The sequence below is a fragment of the Chroicocephalus ridibundus genome, unplaced genomic scaffold (genome assembly GCF_963924245.1).
Source record: "Chroicocephalus ridibundus unplaced genomic scaffold, bChrRid1.1 SCAFFOLD_649, whole genome shotgun sequence".
In the NCBI taxonomy this organism is placed as follows: Eukaryota; Metazoa; Chordata; class Aves; order Charadriiformes; family Laridae; genus Chroicocephalus; species Chroicocephalus ridibundus.
Window position 1 is genome coordinate 15,669 of NW_026961298.1, and position 14,331 is coordinate 29,999.

The 14,331-nt window shown below is 69.6% G+C and overlaps 1 protein-coding gene across 1 annotated transcript in view; it reads right to left on the reverse strand.

Annotated features, from left to right (window-relative positions):
- LOC134509225 (ryanodine receptor 1-like) overlaps nucleotides 1–14,282 on the reverse strand; it is a gene marked incomplete at both ends in the record, with an annotated part of 28,694 nt that extends 14,412 nt beyond the window's left edge. Inside the window, 9 exon segments of the mRNA XM_063321698.1 lie at nucleotides 1,919–2,129; nucleotides 3,356–3,477; nucleotides 5,310–5,474; nucleotides 7,467–7,623; nucleotides 11,674–11,748; nucleotides 11,860–11,953; nucleotides 12,041–12,134; nucleotides 13,112–13,224; nucleotides 14,204–14,282. Of these exon segments, the coding sequence (XP_063177768.1) occupies nucleotides 1,919–2,129; nucleotides 3,356–3,477; nucleotides 5,310–5,474; nucleotides 7,467–7,623; nucleotides 11,674–11,748; nucleotides 11,860–11,953; nucleotides 12,041–12,134; nucleotides 13,112–13,224; nucleotides 14,204–14,282 (1,110 nt within the window).
- Between the last annotated feature and the right edge of the window lie 49 nt (nucleotides 14,283–14,331).

A 14,331-nucleotide genomic window follows, 5' to 3' on the forward strand; every position in this document is an offset into this window, starting at 1 on the left:
GAGCATCCTTCACCCCCAGCCCCACAGCTCCCCCCCCACGCCCCCCCAGCCCCATAGCGTGTGCCCCCCAGCCCCACAGCCCCATGGGGGTCCCGGACCCCCCCCACACCTCCTGCTGGAAGTGATTCTGGACGCCCCCCAACCCCAGGAACACCCCCCAACCCCACGAGCATCCTTCATCCCCACGAGCATCCTTCACCCCCAGCCCCACAGCTCCCCCCCCACGCCCCCCCAGCCCCACAGCGTGTCCCCCCCCCAGCCCCACAACCCCATGGGGGTCCCGGGGGGGTCCAGAACCGCCCCCCACCTCCTGCTGGAAGTGATTCTGGACGCCCCCGAGCCCCACAAGCATCCCTGCATCCGCGTCCCCACGAGCATCCTTCATCCCCATGAGCATCCTTCACCCCCAGCCCCACAGCTCCCCCCCCACGCCCCCCCAGCCCCATAGCGTGTCCCCCCCCCCAGCCCCACAGCCCCCTGGGGGTGCCGGGGGGGTCCCCACCTCCTGCTGGAAGAGGTTCTGGCCACCCCCCAACCCCACGAGCATCCTTCATCCCCACAAGCATCCTTCACCCCCAGCCCCACAGCTCCCCCCCCGCGCCCCCCCAGCCCCATAGCGTGTCCCCCCCCAGCCCCACAGCCCCATGGGGGTCCCGGGGGGGTCCAGAACTGCCCCCCACCACCTGCTGGAAGTAATTCTGGATGCCCCCCAACCCCAGGAACACCCCCCAACCCCATGAGCATCCTTCACCCCCAGCCCCACAGCTCCCCCCCCACGCCCCCAGCCCCATAGCGTGTCCCCCCCCAGCCCCACAGCCCCATGGGGGTGCCGGGGGGGTCCCCACCTCCTGCTGGAAGAGGTTCTGGCCACCCCCCAACCCCACGAGCATCCTTCATCCCCACAAGCATCCTTCACCCCCAGCCCCACAGCTCCCCCCCCACGCCCCCCCAGCCCCATAGCGTGTCCCCCCCCAGCCCCACAGCCCCATGGGGGTCCCGGGGGGGTCCAGAACTGCCCCCCACCACCTGCTGGAAGGGATTCTGGCCTCCCCCCAGCCCCACGAGCATCCTTCATCCCCACAAGCATCCTTCACCCCCAGCCCCACAGCTCCCCCCCCACGCCCCCCCAGCCCCATAGCGTGTCCCCCCCCAGCCCCACAACCCCATGGGGGTCCCGGGGGGGTCCAGAACCGCCCCCCACCTCCTGCTGGAAGTGATTCTGGACGCCCCCGAGCCCCACAAGCATCCCTGCATCCGCGTCCCCACGAGCATCCTTCATCCCCATGAGCATCCTTCACCCCCAGCCCCACAGCTCCCCCCCCACGCCCCCCCAGCCCCATAGCGTGTCCCCCCCCCCAGCCCCACAGCCCCATGGGGGTCCCGGGGGGGGTGCCCACCTCCTGCTGGAAGAGGCTTTGGTGACCCCCCCCCCCCAGCCCCAGGAGCATCCTTCATCCCCACGAGCATCCTTCACCCCCAGCCCCACAGCTCCCCCCCCGCGCCCCCCCAGCCCCATAGCGTGTCCCCCCCCCAGCCCCACAGCCCCCTGGGGGTGCCGGGGGGGTCCCCACCTCCTGCTGGAAGAGGTTCTGGCCAGCCCCCAACCCCACGAGCATCCTTCATCCCCACGAGCATCCTTCACCCCCAGCCCCACAGCTCCCCCCCCACGCCCCCCCAGCCCCATAGCATGTCCCCCCCCAGCCCCACAGCCCCCTGGGGGTCCCGGGGGGGTCCAGAACTGCCCACCACCACCTGCTGGAAGGGATTCTGGCCACCCCCCAACCCCAGGAACACCCCCCCATCCCCACGAGCATCCTTCACCCCCAGCCCCACAGCTCCCCCCCCACGCCCCCCCAGCCCCATAGCGTGTCCCCCCCCCAGCCCCACAGCCCCCTGGGGGTGCCGGGGGGGTGCCCACCTCCTGCTGGAAGAGGTTCTGGCGGGCGCGCAGGGCCCGCAGCCAGCCCTGCCGGCGGTCGTGGCGCAGGTCGGGGGGGGGCGGCTGGAAGTAGCCGATGAGGTCCTGCAGGCTGAGGATGACGGCGGCGATGGGGAGGGCCGGGGGGGCGGCGGGGGGGGGCGACCCCCCCCCACGGCCCCCCCCGCGCCCGCTCAGCCCGTCCAGGCTCCTATGGGGCAGAGTTGGGGGTGGGGGGGAAGAGGGTCAGGCGCTTCCCCCAGCCCCATAAGTACCCCTCCACAAGGGGTCCCAAACACACACCCCGCCCCCCCAAAAAGGGTTCCTATGGCCCCCCCGGGGGGACACGGAGGGTCAGACCCACCCCCCCACGCCGCCCCCCGGCCCCATAACCTCCCCCAGCCCCATAACCCCCACCCAGGGGTCCCTATGGCCCCCCCCAGCCCCATAACTCCCCCCCAAATGGTCCCTATAACCCCCCCCCAGCCCCATAACTCCCCCCCAAGGGGTCCCTATAGCTCCCCCCAGCCCCATAACTCCCCCCCCAAATGGTGCCTATAGCCCCCCAGCCCCATAACTCCCCCCCAAGGGGTCCCTATAGGCCCCCCCAGCCCCATAACTCCCCCCCAAATGGTCCCTATAGCCCCCCCCAGCCCCATAACCCCCCCCAAAGTGTTCCTATAGCCCCCCCCGCAAATGGTCCCTATAGCCCCCCAGCCCCATAACTCCCCCCCAGATGGTCCCTATAGGCCCCCCAGCCCCCTAACTCCCCCCCAAATGGTCCCTATAACCCCCCCCAGCCCCATAACTCCCCTCCAAATGGTCCCTATGCCCCCCCCCAGCCCCATAACCCCCACCCAGGGGTCCCTATGGCCCCCCCCAGCCCCATAACTCCCCCCCAAATGGTCCCTATGGCCACCCCCAGCCCCATAACCCCCACCAAGGGGTCCCTATAACCCCCCCGGCCCCATAACTCCCCCCGCAAGGGGTCCCTATGGCCCCCCCCAGCCCCATAACTCCCCCCCAAATGGTCCCTATGGCCACCCCCAGCCCCATAACCCCCACCAAGGGGTCCCTATAACCCCCCCCCGGCCCCATAACTCCCGCTCAAGGGGTCCCTATAACCCCCCCCCCAGCCCCATAGCCCCCCCCAGCCCCATAGATCCCCACACACACACCCCTGATGAAGTACCCAGCCGTGCTATAGGCCATCCCCAGCCCCACACCCCCCATACCGCCCTATAGCTCCCATACCCCCCCATTCCCCCATCCCCCCCCAGCCCCATAGATCCCCCCCCAGCCCCATAGATCCCCCACACACACACACCTGATGAAGCGCCCGTAGAGCCCGGTCGTGCTACAGACCAGCCCCAGCCCCACACCCCCCATATCCCCCGTGCCCCCCATTCCCCCCCAGCCCCATAGATCGCCCCACACCTGATGAAGTGCCCGTAGAGCCCGGCCGTGCTATAGACCATCCTGGCCGCCTGCGACTCCTGGTGCTGGGAGCGGGTGAGGGACAAAGCGTCGTCCATGTGTCCCTCCTGGTGCAGGATGGCCTTTGGGAGGGGGGGAAAAACGGGACCCACAAGTTGGGGGTCAGCGGAGGGGGAGGACACACCCCACAGAACCCCCGGCGACGCCCCACGGAGCCCCTGGAGATTCCCTGGAGCTTCTTCCCCAAAGAAGCTCCAAAGACCCCCCTGGAGATGCCCCACAGAGCCCCGGAGACGCCCCAGTGACTCTCAGTGACCCCCCCCCTGCCCCGAGACCCCCCAGCGACCCCAAAACCTTCAAAAATGGCCCAAAAGACCCCCTGGAGACACCCCGGTGCCTCTCAGAGACCCCCCCCGAGACCCCAGAACCCCCAAAGATGCCCCCCAGACCCCCTGGAGATGCCCCAGGGTCTCTCAGAGACCCCTCCCCGAGACCCCCAACAACCCCAAAACCCTCAAAGGTGCCCCACAAACCCCCAGAGATGCCCCCAAGACCCCCTGGAGACCCCCTGGTGCCCCAGCGACCCCACAGACCCCCTGGAGATGCTCCACAAACCCCCAGGAGATGCCCCCCGGACCCCCTGGAGACACCCCAGTGCCTCTTAGAGACCCCCAGAGACCCCAGAACCCCCAGAGGTGCCCCCCAGACCCCCTGGAGATGCCCCACAGACCCCCAGGAGACACCCCAGTGCCTCTCAGAGACCCCCCAGAGACCCCAGAACCCCCAAAGATGCCCCCCAGACCCCCTGGAGATGCCCCACAGACCCCCTGGAGACCCCCTGGTGCCCCAGCGACCCCACAGACCCCCTGGAGATGCTCCACAAACCCCCAGGAGATGCCCCCCGGACCCCCTGGAGACACCCCAGTGCCTCTCAGAGACCCCCCAGAGACCCCAGAACCCCCAAAGATGCCCCCCAGACCCCCTGGAGATGCCCCACAGACCCCCTGGAGACCCCCTAGTGCCCCAGCGACCCCACAGACCCCCAGAGATGCTCCACAAACCACCAGAGATGCCCCCCAGACCCCCAGGAGACGCCCCGGTGCCTCTCAGAGACCCCCCAGAGACCCCAGAACCCCCAGAGATGCCCCCCAGACCCCCTGGAGACCCCCTGGTGCCCCAGCGACCCCAGAGACCCCCTGGAGATGCTCCACAAACCCCCAGAGATGCCCCCCAGACCCCCAGGAGACGCCCCGGTGCCTCTCAGAGACCCCCCAGAGACCCCAGAACCCCCAGAGATGCCCCCCAGACCCCCTGGAGACCCCCTGGTGCCCCAGCGACCCCACAGACCCCCAGAGATGCTCCACAAACCACCAGAGATGCCCCCCAGACCCCCTGGAGACACCCCGGTGCCTCTCAGAGACCCCCAGAGACCCCAGAACCCCCAGAGATGCCCCCCAGACCCCCTGGAGACCCCCTGGTGCCCCAGCGACCCCAGAGACCCCCTGGAGATGCTCCACAAACCCCCAGAGATGCCCCCCAGACCCCCAGGAGACGCCCCGGTGCCTCTCAGAGACCCCCCAGAGACCCCAGAACCCCCAGAGATGCCCCACAGACCCCCTGGAGACCCCCTGGTGCCCCAGCGACCCCAGAGACCCCCTGGAGATGCTCCACAAACCCCCAGGAGATGCCCCCCAGACCCCCAGGAGACACCCCAGTGCCTCTCAGAGACCCCCAGGGACCTCAGAATCCCCAGAGGTGCCCCCCAGACCCCCTGGAGATGCCCCACAGACCCCCTGGAGACACCCCAGTGCCTCTCAGAGACCCCCCAGAGACCCCAGAACCCCCAAAGATGCCCCACAGACCCCCAGAAATGCCCCCCAGACCCCCTGGAGATGCCCCCCCAGACCCCCTGGAGACGCCCCGCTGCGTGTCGTTCCCCCCCCGAGCCCCCCACCTTCCTCTTGAGCAGCCCCAGGCGCAGGGCCTTGGTGTCGGCGGCGGCGTAGGTGAGCCAGAGCCCGCTGGCCACGTGCTGCACGAAGCAGAGGGACTCCCCGTACTTGATCTCGGGGGTCCCCATCCCCTCCACGTCCCGCTTGGCCACCACCTCCAGCTTCTCCTGCGGGGACGGGGACGGGGCACCCCGTCAGGGGACAGCGGGGACCCCCAAAGGGGACGGGGAGGCGTAAAGGGACCGAGGTGGGGACAGAGGTGGAGATGGGGACCCGCGCGGGGACAGAAATGGGGACCGGGATGGAGATGGGGACAAGAATGGGGACAGGGATGGGGACAAGGACACCCAGGGGATCAGGGATGGGGACAGGGATGGAGATGGGGGACAGGGACACCCAGGGGGATTGGGATGGGGACAGGGATGGAGATGGGGACCCGCGGGGGGACAGAAATGGGGACCGGGACCCAAATGGGGACAAGAACGGGGACAGGGATGGGGACAGGAACACCAGTGGGGACAGGGATGGGGACACAGATGAGGACAGGGACACCCAGAAGGAACTGGGATGGGGACAGGGGTGGAGATGGGGACCCGCGCGGGGACAGAGATGGGGATGGGGACGCACAAGGGGACAGGGATGGGGACAGGGATGGAGATGGCGACCCACGTGGGGACAGGGATGGGGACGGGGACCCACAGGGGGACAGGGATGGGGACAAGGATGGAGATGGGGACCCACATGGGGACATAAATGGGGACCGGGACCCAAATGGGGACAAGAATGGGGACAGGGATGGAGATGGGGACCCCAGTGGGGACCGGGATGGGGACCAGCATCAGGTTGGGACGGGGACAGGGACCGACGTGGGGAGGAGCACCGGGGTGGGGACCCGAATGGGGACAGGACCAGGACGGGGCCAGGAGTGGGACCAGGACGGGGAGCGGGACTGGGATGGGACCAGGATGGGGACAGGGATGGGACCAGAATGGGGACCAGGAAGGGGATGGGGACAGGGATGGGACCAGGATGCGGACTGGGATGTGGGATGGGGACAGGGATGGGACCAGGATGAGGACTGGGACTGGGATGCGGGATGGGGACAGGGATAGGACCACGATGGGGACCAGGAAGGGGATGGGGACAGGGATGGGACCAAGATGGGGACTGGGATGGGACTGGGACTGGGATGGGGACAGCGATGGGACCAAGATGGGGACTGGGATGTGGGATGGGGACAGGGATGTGGGATGGGGACAGGGATGGGACCAGGATGGGGACTGGGATGTGGGATGGGGACAGGAACGGGACCAGGATGGGGACTGGGACTGGGATGCAGGGTGGGGACCAAGATGGGGACTGGGACGGGACTGGGACTGGGATGGGGACAGGGATGGGACCAAGATGGGTACCAGGAAGGGGGCTGGGACAGGGATGTGGGATGGGGACAGGGATGGGACCAGGATGGGGACCAGGAAGGGGATGGGGACAGGGATGGGACCAGGATGGGGACAGGGACGCCAGATGAGGACAGGGATGGAACCAGGACAGTGACTGGGACTGGGATGGGGACTGGGATGTGGGATGGGGACAGGAATGGGACCAGGATGGGGACTGGGACTGGGATGCGGGATGGGGACAGCGATAGGACCAGAATGGGGACCAGGAAGGAGATGGGGACAGGGATGGGACCAGGATGGGGACTGGGATGTGGGATGGGGACAGGGATGGGACTGGGACGGGAACAGGGATGGGGACCAGGATGGGGACTGGGACAAGGATGCAGGATAGGGACAGAGATGGGACCAGAATGGGGACCAAGATGGAAACTGGGATGGGACTGGGACTGGGATGGGGACAGGGATGGGGACCAGGAAGGGGGCTGGGACAGGGATGTGGCATGGGGACAGGGATGGGACCAGGACGGGGACTGGGACTGGGATGGGGATGGGACCAGGACAGGGACCGGGATGCGGATGGGGACAGGACCAGGGACCGGGACAGAGACGGCACCAGGATGGAGACCCCAAAAGGGGCCAGAACAGGGACCGCCACCACCCCACCACCCAGGACCCCGCCACGGCCGAGCCACCCCATCCCTTGGGGAGACCCCCCGCGCCCCCCAAGGCCCACGGCGGCCGGAGCGTCCCCGTCCCCACCTTGGAGGCGCGGAAGCAGAAGGCGGACGCGCGGGTGTTGGCGGCGGCCGCCTCCACCACGGCCAGGCCCTTGTCCTCCGTCAGCGCCAGGTAGCGCCCCGTGGTGACGTGGCGCAGGCGGAAGGGCTGGCCCCACTTCAGGTGGCTCCCGCTCCAGCTGGAAGAGGGACACGCGCCTGTGACGTGTCACAGCCAGGGGCTGGGGGACGCGGGGATGGGCGACAGGGACGCGGGGGACCCAGCTGGGGACAGGCGACGGGGACGCGGGGACACCAGGGATGGGGATGGGGACGCGGGGATGGGTGACGGGAACGTGGGGACATGGAGGACACGGGGTGGGAACACTGGGATGGGTCATGGGGACATGGAGGACACGGGGTGGGGACACAGGGATGGGTGACAGGGACGTGGGCACATGGGATGGGGACACGGGGATGGGTGACAGGAACATGGGGAGACCAGCGATGGAGCTGGAGACACAGGGATGGGTCACAAAGACGTGGGGACACGAAGGACAAGGGGTGGGGACACTGGGATGGGTCATAGGGACATGAGGAGACCAGGTGGGGACACGGGGATGGGTGACAGGGACACGGGGACACCAGGGATGGAGCTGGGGACACAGGGATGGGTCACAAGGACATGGGGACATGGGATGGGGACACAGGGATGGGCGACAGGGACATGGGGAGACCAGCGATGGAGCTGGAGACACAGGGATGGGTCACAAGGACGTGGGGTCATGAAGGACAAGGGGTGGGGACACTGGGATGGGTCATGAGGACGTGAGGACACCGGGTGGGGACACAGGGATGGGTGACAGGGACGTGGGGACATGGGATGGGGACACAGGGATGGGTGACAGGGACAGGGGGAGACCAGGGATGGAGCTGGAGACACAGGAATGGGTCACAAGGACGTGGGGACATGAAGGACAAGGGGTGGGGACACTGGGATGGGTCATGAGGACGTGAGGACACCGGGTGGGGACACAGGGATGGGTGACAGGGACGTGGGGACATGGGATGGGGACACGGGGATGGGTGACAGGGACGTGGGGACACCAGGGATGGAGCTGGGGATGCGGGGATGGGTCATGGGGAAGTGGGGACACGGGGATGGGCGATGGGGACATGGGGACACCAGGGATGGAGCTGGGGACACAGGAATGGGTCACAAGGACGTGGGGACATGGGATGGGGACACAGGGATGGGTGACAGGGACATGGGGAGATCAGCGATGGAGCTGGAGACACAGGGATGGGTCACAAGGACGTGGGGACATGAAGGACAAGGGGTGGGGACACTGGGATGGGTCATGGGGACATGAGGACACCAGGTGGGGACACGGGGATGGGTGACAGGGACACGGGGACACCAGGGATGGAGCTGGGGACACAGGAATGGGTCACAAGGACGTGGGGACATGAAGGACAAGGGGTGGGGACACTGGGATGGGTCATGAGGACGTGAGGACACCGGGTGGGGACACAGGGATGGGTGACAGGGACGTGGGGACATGGGATGGGGATACGAGGATGGGTGACAGGGACATGGGGACACCAGGGATGGAGCTGGGGACATGGGGATGGGTCACAAGGATGTGGGGACATGGGATGGGGACACCGGGACATGTCCCCAGGACACAGGGATGGGTCATGGGGACGTGGGGACACAGGGTGGGGACACGGGGATGGGTGACGGGTACATGGGGACACCAGGGATGGAGTTAGGGACGCGGGGATGGGTGACGGGGACGTGGGGAGATGGAGGACAAGGGGTGGGGACACTGGGATGGGTCATGGGGACGTGAGGACACCAAGTGGGGACACAGGGATGGGTGACAGGGACACGGGGACACCAGGGATAGAGCTGGGGACACAGGGATGGGTCATGGGGACGTGGGGACACAGGGTGGGGACATGGGAATGGGCGATGGGGACACAGGGATGGGCAATGGGGACACGGGGACACCAGGGATGGGGATGGGGACGCAGGGATGGGTCACAGGGACGTGGGGACAGAGGGTGGGGACGCAGAGACGAGTGATGGGGACATGGGGACACCAGGGATGGAGCTGGGGACACAAGGATGGATCACGGGGATGTGGGGACACTGGGGACACAGGGTGGGGACATGGGGTTAGGCGATGGGGACGTGGGGGACGCAGCTGGGGATGGGTCATGGGGACACGGGGACAGAGGGTGGGGACACTGGGATGGGTGACGGGGACACGGGGACACCAGGGATGGGGCTGGGGACGTGGGGATGGGTCACGGGGACGTGGGGACATGGAGGACACAGGATGGGGACACAGGGATGGGTGATGAGGACACAGGGACACCAGGGATGGGGCTGGGGACATGGGGATGGGTCACAAGGATGTGGGGACATGGGATGGGGACACCGGGACATGTCCTCAGGACACAGGGATGGGTGACGGGGACGTGGGGACACAGGGTGGGGACACGGGGATGGGTGACGGGTACATGGGGACACCAGGGATGGGGCTGGGGACGTGGGGATGCGTCACGGGGACGTGGGGACACAGGGTGGGGACACAGGGAGGTACCCCCAGGACACAGGAATGGGTCATGGGGACGTGGGGACGCTGGGGACAGAGGGTGGGGACACTGGGATGGGTCACAGGGATGTGGGGACATGGGATGGGGACACAAGGACATGTCCCCAGGACACAGGGATGGGTCATGGGGACGTGGGGACACGGGGATGTGTGACAGGGACACGGGGACACCAGGGGTGGGGCTGGGGACGCAGGGATGAGTCACGGGGACGCGGGGACACTGGGGACCGAGGGTGGGGACATGGGGTTAGGCGATGGGGACGTGGGGGACGCAGCTGGGGATGGGTCATGGGGACAGAGGGTGGGGACACTGGGATGGGTGACGGGGACACGGGGACACCAGGGATGGGGCTGGGGACGTGGGGATGGGTCACGGGGACGTGGGGACATGGAGGACACAGGATGGGGACACAGGGATGGGTGACAGGGACATGGGGACACCAGGGATGGGGCTGGGGACGCGGGGATGGGTCACAAGGATGTGGGGACATGGGATGGGGACACAGGGACATGTCCCCAGGACACAGGGATGGGTCATGGGGACGTGGGGACACAGGGTGGGGACACAGGGAGGTACCCCCAGGACACAGGAATGGGTCATGGGGACGTGGGGACGCTGGGGACAGAGGGTGGGGACACTGGGATGGGTCACAGGGATGTGGGGACATGGGATGGGGACACAAGGACATGTCCCCAGGACACAGGGATGGGTCATGGGGACGTGGGGACACGGGGATGGGTGACAGGGACACGGGGACACCAGGGATGGGGCTAGGGACGTGGGGATGGGTGACGGGGACGTGGGGACACAGGGTGGGGACACGGGGATGGGTGACAGGGACATGGGGACACCAGGGATGGGGCTGGGGACGCGGGAATGGGTCACGGGGACGCGGGGACACTGGGGACCAGGGGTGGGGACATGGGGTTAGGCGATGGGGACGTGGGGGACGCAGCTGGGGATGGGTCATGGGGACACGGGGACAGAGGGTGGGGACACTGGGATGGGTGACGGGGAGACGAGGACACCAGGGATGGGGCTGGGGATGTGGGGATGGGTCACGGGGACGTGGGGACATGGAGGACACAGGATGGGGACATGGGGATGGGTGATGAGGACACGGGGACACCAGGGATGGAGCTGGGGACGCGGGGATGGGTCACGGGGACACGGGGACACAGGGTGGGGACACGGGGATGGGTGACAGGGACATGGGGACACCAGGGATGGGGATGGGGATGCGGGGATGGGTGATGGGGATGTGGGGACACAGGGTGGGGACACTGGGATGGGTGACGGGGACACGGGGACACCAGGGATGGAGCTGGGGACGCGGGGATGGGTCGCGGGGACGGGTCACGGGGACGTGGGGACATTGGGGACACAGGGATGGGTCACAGGGACACGGGGACACTTGGGACAGAGGGTGGGGACACTGGGATGGGTGACGGGGACACGGGGACACCAGGGGTGGAGCTGGGGACGCGGGGATGGGTGACGGGGACGCGGGGACAGAGGGTGGGAACGCAGGGACGGGTGACGGCGCCATGGGGGAGGGGGGGTGGCGGTGGCGACACGGGGGAGGTGACGGTGACGCGAGGGGACACCCCCAGCCCCGTTACCTGATGCGCAGGGGCTCCAGGCGCCAGAGGGACCTGGCGTGGGCGCAGACGGCTCCCCCCTCGTAGCTCACCACGCTGCTGCGGGGACACGCACACACACGGGGGGGGGGGGGTGGTTGGGGACACGCCGGGGGGTGTCACCCCCCCCCCTAAAAACGCAGTGTGTGTCCCCCCACACACACACACCTCCGCTCCTCCCCCTGCTCCGGCGCCGAGGGGGTCAAACACTCGTCCATGTGGCCGTGGAAGAGGCGCAGGACGTGGCCGCCCGTCACGTAACCTGGGGGCGTCGAGGTGTCGTAGGGGTTGGGGGGGGGGGGGACACCCCCCCCACACTCCCCTCACGCTTCGTGGCCTCGTCACCCACCTTCCTCCGAGCCCGAGCAGATGGGGTTCATGTTCCAGAGGGTTTGCATGAAGGAGGCGTCGGCCTGCAGCTCCCCGCTGGCCGTCGAGAGGTGCTGGGGGGCACCGGGTGTGGGGGGCACCGGGGGTTAAGGGGGGGGGGGGGACACGACACACGGACACACGGACGCGGGGGGGGCAGGAGCGGGGCGCGGCCGCCATGAGGCGGGCGGCTCCTCGTGCGCGCACACGTGACCCTCCCGCGCAAGCGCACACGTGACCCGCCCGCGCAAGCGCACACGTGACCCTCCCCCGCGCGCGCCCGCGCGCCCGCGCGCCCGCACGCACGCGGCCCTCGCGCAGGCGCGCGCGCCCAGCCCTCGCGCGCCCCCCACCGTCGCCCCCCCCCCCCCCCCCCAGAACTCCCCCCCCCTCCCCCCCGCGCCCCCCATGGGCCCCATCGCCCCCGACCCCCCCCGTGCCCCCCATCGCCCCCTGTGCCCCCCATGGCCCCCATTGGTCCCCATCGCCCCCATCGCCCCCCAGCTCCCCATCGCCCCCACCGCCCCCAACCCCCCCGTGCCCCCCATCACCCCCCATCGCCTCCGACACCCCCGTGCCCCCCATTGCCCCACATCGCCCCCCAGGTCCCCATCAGCCCCCACCGCCCCCGACCCCCCCGCGCCCCCCATCGCCCCCGACCCCCCCGCGCCCCCCATCGCCCCCCGTCGCCCCCCAGGTCCCCATCAGCCCCCACCACCCCCATCGCCCCCTGTGCCCCCCACCACCCCCATTACCCCCGACACCCCCATCGCCCCCCAGCTCCCCATCGCCCCCCATCACCCCCAACCGCCCCGTGCCCCTCATCGCCTCCGACACCCCCATCGCCCCCCAGCTCCCCATCAGCCCCCACCACCCCCGACCCCCCCGTGCCCCCCATCGCCCCCCAGCTCCCCATCGCCCCCACCGCCCCCGACCCCCTCATCGCCCCCACCGCCCCCGACCGCCCCGTGCCCCCCATGGCCCCCCAGCTCCCCATCGCCCCCCATGGCCCCCCATGGCCCCCGCCCCCCCCGCGCCCCCCCCCGCTCACCAGGTAGCGCTCGGAGGAGACGCTGACCAGGATGAGATCGTCCCCCACCCGCACCTTCTCCCCCTCCGAGCGCTGCTTGGAGGCCGGGTGCATGGTCCACCAGCAGGCCTCGCCTAGGGGGGGGGCACGGGGGGGGTCAGGGCACCCCAACACCCCCCCCAACACCCCCCAAACCCCCCGGGCACCCCGCAGCCCCCCCAACCCTGCAAACCCCCCCAACACCCCCAACACCCCCAAACCCCCCCGGGTACCCCACACCCCCCCCAACCCTGCACCCCCCCCTCCAACCCCCCCGGGCACCCCGCACCCCCCCCCCCAACCCCCCCCAACCCTGCAACCCCCCCCCCCCAACCCCCCTGGGCACCCCGCACCCCCCCCCCAAAGCTTCAACCCCCCCCCCGAACCCCCCCGGGCACCCCGCACCCCCCCCAACCCTGCAACCCCCCCGCCCAACCCCCCCGGGCACCCCGCACCCCCCCCCCAACCCTGCAACCCCCCCCGCCCAACCCCCCCGGGCACCCCGCACCCCCCCCCAACCCTGCAACCCCCCCCCAACCCCCCCGGGCACCCCGCACCCCCCCCCCAACCCTGCAACCCCCCCCCCCGAACCCCCCCGGGTACCCCGCACCCCCCCCCCAACCCTGCAACCCCCCCCCAACCCCCCCGGGCACCCCGCACCCCCCCCCAACCCTGCAACCCCCCCCCAACCCCCCCACCAACCCTGCAAACCCCCCCCCCAAACCCCCCTGGGCACCCCGCACCCCCCCCCCAAACCTTCAACCCCCCCCCCGAACCCCCCGGGCACCCCGCACCCCCCCCCAACCCCCCCCCCAACCCTGCAACCCCCCCCCCAACACCCCCGGGCACCCCGCACCCCCCCCCCAACCCTGCAACCCCCCCCCAACGCCCCCCCAACCCTGCAACCCCCCCCCCCAACCCCAACCCCTAGAGCCCAGCGTGTTTCCCCCTCCCCCAGCCCCATATCCTCCCCCCTCCCAACCCCAACCCCCCCAAATCTTGGGTGGGGCGGGGGGGGGGGGGGAGGAGGACCACCCCCCCCCCCCAAAAGCCCCCCCCCCCCCAAAATTGTACCCGCCGCGTCCTTCTGCAGCCCCACGTCGAAGGCCAGTTTGTCGGTGAGGGAGCGGGAGGTGGTGAGGCAGCTCAGGTACTGGGGGGGGGGGACACACATATACCCCATTATGGGGGTCCCTGGGACC